At 37.0% G+C, this 5515-nt stretch overlaps 1 protein-coding gene across 1 annotated transcript; it reads left to right on the top strand.

Annotated features, from left to right (window-relative positions):
- Positions 1-1743: 1743 nt before the first annotated feature.
- On the top strand, positions 1744-2880 carry LOC109209075 (aspartyl protease UND-like). Its single transcript, XM_019372250.1, has 2 exons — positions 1744-1921; positions 2021-2880. The coding sequence occupies exons 1-2, from the start codon at positions 1744-1746 to the stop codon at positions 2878-2880; spliced, it is 1038 nt and encodes a 345-aa protein (XP_019227795.1).
- The last annotated feature ends 2635 nt before the right edge of the window (positions 2881-5515 follow it).

Here is a 5515-nt window from a genome sequence, read left to right as displayed (position 1 = left end):
TGATAATGAAGCATAACGAAGCAGGAAATGGGGGAAACGGAGCGGTTCTCATGAGATGACGGGTCGGGTCGTCACAAATAAAAAGGAACTTTTACCTGTTTCGTGACTCATTTGAATTTACTGTCGTTCTTAATAAATCCGTGATTCGTCGCATTAGTAATATTATTATTGGACCTTTAGTAAGTGTCGAACTTGCCATCTCGTCTCTACTTCTTCGAGATTAGGCGGGGTACTTACTGAGTACACATTATTTTCGTACTCATGCTACACTTGTTGTGCATTATGTTGCACAGGTACAGGTATTTCTAGTGGCCTACTGGGCATAGCAGCATGGATGATACGGAGACTAGGTGAGCTGTATTACTCGAGGTGACCTGCAGCTAGTATAGTCTCTCTCAGCATTGTATTTACTTTCTGTCCAATTTGTATTCCGGACAGTTATTGTACTTTATTCCATTCCTTAGAAATTGCTCATGCACTTGTGACACCGGGTTCTGCGATGATTATGGGATATTCTGTAATAAACCTCTAAAATTCTTTGTTTATTTGTAAGGATTATCTTTTACTAGCCATATTGAAAGAAAAATCGTAGTTTTGACAATTATTCAATGAGAATTTAATTGAGTGTTTATGGTTGGCTTGCCTGACAGCGATGTTTGGCGTCATCCCGATCCTTAATGGATTTTGGATCGTGACACATAATTTAGCCCAAAAAGAGGTCTTAAGCTATATTTGGAATTTGAAGTTTTGGTTTTCAAAATCTCCCCGAAACTAGATTAATTTGCCAAACGACTACTTCATGACTCAAAACTGTTTGGGCTTGTACATCGATCTGATCTTCTATGCGTTTCTTGAGACTTTGTGCGCGGCCTGCAGAAATTTTTGTAGAAATGACACCACGTAGTCACTCTAAAGGACTGCTATTTAAGAATTAATTAGTGCGTTCTAAATTTTAGTTTTTCGTTTCAAATTTTTGGAACAAAAATCTCCTAATTAAATTATTTTTAAATTAAAATATTTAGTTCAAAGTTTCAGGATAAAACAAGTATTGACCTATCTCTAAATAACATTCCTGAGAATGGTTATTTGTGGCATCTGCCCCGAAATTCTTCTCTTACATTGATTACTTTGCGTTTGCGGCTCATCCTTTCTTCTTGTGACTAATTGTTCCTTCAAATGTAATTCATAATCAGTATTAATTAGGGAAAACTATATTATATAGCTGGTAATATATATATATATATATATATATATATATATATATATATATATATATATATATATATATATATATATATATAGTATATTTAACTAGCAAATATACTTATTTTTGGCCGACCAGTCAAATGTACCTTTCGATTATCGAGAGTCAATTTGACTAATATTGATGCTAATTGGATTAGTTGAACTCAGTATTTTAAAGCATGTATATTATCTTATATGCTAACCGATGATGAGTTACTATATATTTTTTCATCGCACCCAGAAATTCTTTAAGGCATTTTAGTTATGGAGCCTTGCAATATGTAGAATCATGCTATTCACATATATGTCATGAACTTAAACTAAGCATGGTGCATTGGTGCTTGTTTTACATGCTAACAACTTTCAACCTGCATGGACTCTTGTTTCAAGCTAATAAGTACTATTTCCTTCTATGGCTATATGTACATGCATCTATAGCAAACTTTTCATTGCAATCAAACCCAAATTCCCCAGTAAAAGTCACCTCAAAATTCTAGAATGGCAAACGTTGTTGTTCTTGTCTACTTTGTTACTTTTACACTTCTTACCATTTTCTTTCCTCGAACTCTCGCTGTAACAATCCGGAGTGGCCTTATGCATAGGACTCATGGTTTTGTCGCGAACATCTCGATTGGTGAGCCCGCCATGTACCAGCTTGTACTAATTGACGCGAGTAGCAACAAATTCTTGATACAATGATATCCCTGTGTCAAATGTAGCAACCAAAAAGAAATTCCGCACTTCTACCCCGCTAATTCATCAACATATGTTGTAGAGCCGTACAACTCTCATATGTGTGGTGTGTATGGAGGTAAGCAAGGTGACAAAGGCAAGTGCTTATACAAATCAAAGTTCCCCGATCAGAGTGTGTCCATGGGAACCCTTGGCCGAGACACTCTTCAATTCACTACTACCTCTGACAACGGGAAAATGAGGGTTCCGATGATAGCTTTTGGGTGCGGAACACATAATGCTGGAGGTGGATTTGGCGACGAGTATAGTGGTATACTTGGTTTAGGGCCGGGTGAGACATCACTAGTGAGACAAATAGGGTCGTCCCAATTTTCTTTTTGCATAGGCAGCCTTATTATTAATGATCCATATAGTCACCTTATTATAGGTGATGGAGCAACGATAGAGGGGAATCCAACACCCTTTGAAATTTATCAAGATTCATACTATGTTAAGTTGGATGGGATTAGCATTGGAGATAAACAACTTGCAATAGACAGAAAAGTGATTACAAATTCTGTTACATTTGACTTGAGAACTCCAACTACCTATTTGCCTAAAGGAGCTTATGAAGTGTTGAGTGCGGAGGTGACGAGGTTAAATCAAGGAAAATTGGAGCTAGTGGATATGGTAAGCGACCGCTTATGCTTTTTGGGACATGTCTCAGAGGATGTAAAATATTTTCCAGATGTTAGAATTCAATTTAGTGAAGGTGCTTGTTTAGCCTTGCCACCAGAATCTCTATTTGATCAAACTTTTGGAGATGCTTTTTGCATGACTATTGAGTCATCTGAAAAAGATCTCACAATTATAGGGTTTTTTGCCATGCAAAACTATAATGTTGGTTTTGACTTAGTGGAAAAACAAATGTACCTAGAATATGTTGAGTGTGAGATAGCATAAGAGTAGGATTAAGATTTACTTTAGGAATTTCTGCTGATATCGTGAAATTTAATTTATTTCATATATAAAGTGTTTGTACTAAGTTGGCTGAATTATGTAACATAAATGCCCTAAGTGGCCTTTCTATGGGATGTAACTTAATTACTAGTCACGACCCGAATTTTCCACCGTCGGGATCGTGATGACGCTTAACATTGTACTCGCTAGGCAAGCCAACGTTCAGAATATTTCACCTTTTTTAATTTATCTTTTAGCAATTTAAACTTAACAACAGTAAAGTAGCGAAAAATAAATGCGGAAGAACACAGTTTAAAAGATTATCTTTGAGCAAATAACAAAACCGTAATAAATTTCACCCAGAACTGGTGTCACACTCCACGGACAGTCTACGAATACTACAAATGATAATCTGAACAAAAGTTTACATCTGTCTCGGAAGTAGATAAAACAGAAATAAGACAGGATAGAATCACAAAGAATAAAGACAAGGTGTTTCACAAGCTAATTCAAATTCCCCACATTACTTACATTTCAATGCACAAAATGGAATATCACTACGATTATGAAACTTCACCATTGACAACTACTTAGGGAGACCAACCAAGATACACCATAAGGCACCAATAAGCAAATATAAACCAAAGGGGCAATGAAACGAAACCATGGAGCAATTAATACTTCAATAATGAGAACAACAATTAATATGACGCAATTAGACATGGAGACATTTAGGAGCAAGTAGTAATTAAAGCAGGAATATGCCAAAAATGATAATTTGGTGGCGCATAGGTACTCGTCACCACACCTATACACCACACATATGGAATTTCACATAGCACATAATTCAGGGATCCCTAGTCTCTCAAGTCAAGGTTAGACCAAACACTTACCTTAAGCCCACGGATAATTCAACACCCAATCACTGCTTTACCTCTTGATTTTACCATCAATTCACCCGTATCTAGCCATAATTAATTTAATAACATCAATAAACGCTAAGGTAAACAATTCCAATGCATAATCATAGATTTTCTAATATTTTCCCCAAAAAGTCAAAAACCCGACCCCAGGTCAGCTTGGTCCAAACTCAAAATTCGGACAAAAACCCGATAACCCATTCACCCCCGAGCCCGGATATACAATTGATTTTGGAATTCGACCTCAAATTGAGGTCTAAATCTCCAATTTATAAAAATCCCTAATTCTACCCAAACCCCCAATTTTTACCTTAGAAATCTTAGACTTTCTATTCGAAATGCATGAAATGCGATAGGAAAGTGAAAGAAAGTGGATTAGGATCACTTACCGAAGGTTTTGAGAAGATTTGGTCTTGGGAGTATCGCCTCTATGGTTTTAGGATTTGAGAGATACGAAAAATGGGTGAAAACCCCGTCCAGTTTCATTTTGAACAGTTGCAGATGTAGCAATTGCGACAGGAGCTTCGCATTTGTGAAGCTCGCAAGGCATCGCAATTGTGAACCTTTCGCACTTCTCCTGCTATCGCAAATGCAAGCCATTTGATCGCAAATACGAAAATCCCCTTGCCATGTTCCCTTCGCAAATGCGAATAAAAGTTCTCAATTGCGAACATGCCCAGGCCCAGCTTCCTTCGCAATTGCGATGGAAGCCTCGCAATTGCCAAGCCTGTGGGGCCCGCAAATGCGAAGCCTGGTCTCTCAATTGCGAGACTAGAGGCCTGCAACTCTGCTGAAGCATACCAGCAAATTCTCTAAGTTAAAATCACTCCGTAGCCTATCCAAAACTCACCCGAGCCCTCGGGCTCTAAACCAAACATGCATACAAGTCTAAAAACAGCATACGGACTTGCTAGTGCGATCAAATCGCCAAAATAACATCTTAAACAACGAATTTAACACCAAAACTCATGAAATTCTCAAGGTAGTTCAAAATTTCTAACTTTTCAACCAAAGGTCCGAAATACATCAATTCACCTCTGTTTTTCAACAAATTTCACATATAATGCTTAAATATTATAACGGACCTGTACCGGGCTCCGGAACCAAAATACGAGCCTGATACCCACTATATCAAAAACCATCACATTTTCCAGTTAATAATTTTCTTCAAAATTTTATTTCTCGGGCTAGGACTCTTGGAATTCGATTCCGGGCATACGCCCAAGTCCCATATTTTACTACGGACCCTACGGGACCGTCGGAACATGATTCCGAGTCCGTTTACCCAAAGTATTGACTGAAGTCAACTAAAATCATCTTTTTAAGCCAAAAATCATTATTTCTTAAATTTTTCACACAAAAGCTTTCCGGTATCTCGTCCGGACAGCGCACGCAAATCAAGGAGAGATAAAATGAGGTTTTCTGGGCCTCAGGACACGGGAACGGATTCTAAAACAAAAAATGACCTTTTTGGTCATCACATTATGACATCTAAAGTTCATGTAATACGAACGATTTAAGATGTATGAAATTGTCCTTATGTTAATCATCATTGTCATAAAGTTACAATGTACTCCTTCCACTTTATTTTATATGGTGATTGTACCTGGGTACGAAGTTAAGAAAGAATGAAAAAAAAAAAATTGAAACTTCTGATATTAAATAAGTTATGAAATTTTTCTGGTTATAAAATCATACTATTAAGGTAAAATAAAAAT

Source organism: Nicotiana attenuata, unplaced genomic scaffold (assembly GCF_001879085.1).
Source record: "Nicotiana attenuata strain UT unplaced genomic scaffold, NIATTr2, whole genome shotgun sequence".
Classification (NCBI taxonomy): Eukaryota; Viridiplantae; Streptophyta; class Magnoliopsida; order Solanales; family Solanaceae; genus Nicotiana; species Nicotiana attenuata.
The sequence above is the reverse complement of the archived record's forward strand: the minus strand, read 5'-3'. Positions and strand labels throughout refer to the sequence as shown.

What these genes read in the sequence shown, in the direction of transcription:
- LOC109209075 (XM_019372250.1), top strand. Translation starts at nt 1,744, where the DNA reads ATGGCAAACGTTGTTGTTCTTGTCTACTTTGTTACTTTTACACTTCTT. An exon ending in TGTACTAATTGACGCGAGTA is followed by an intron (nt 1,922 to 2,020) that starts GCAACAAATTCT and finishes CATATGTTGTAG; the next exon opens with AGCCGTACAACTCTCATATG.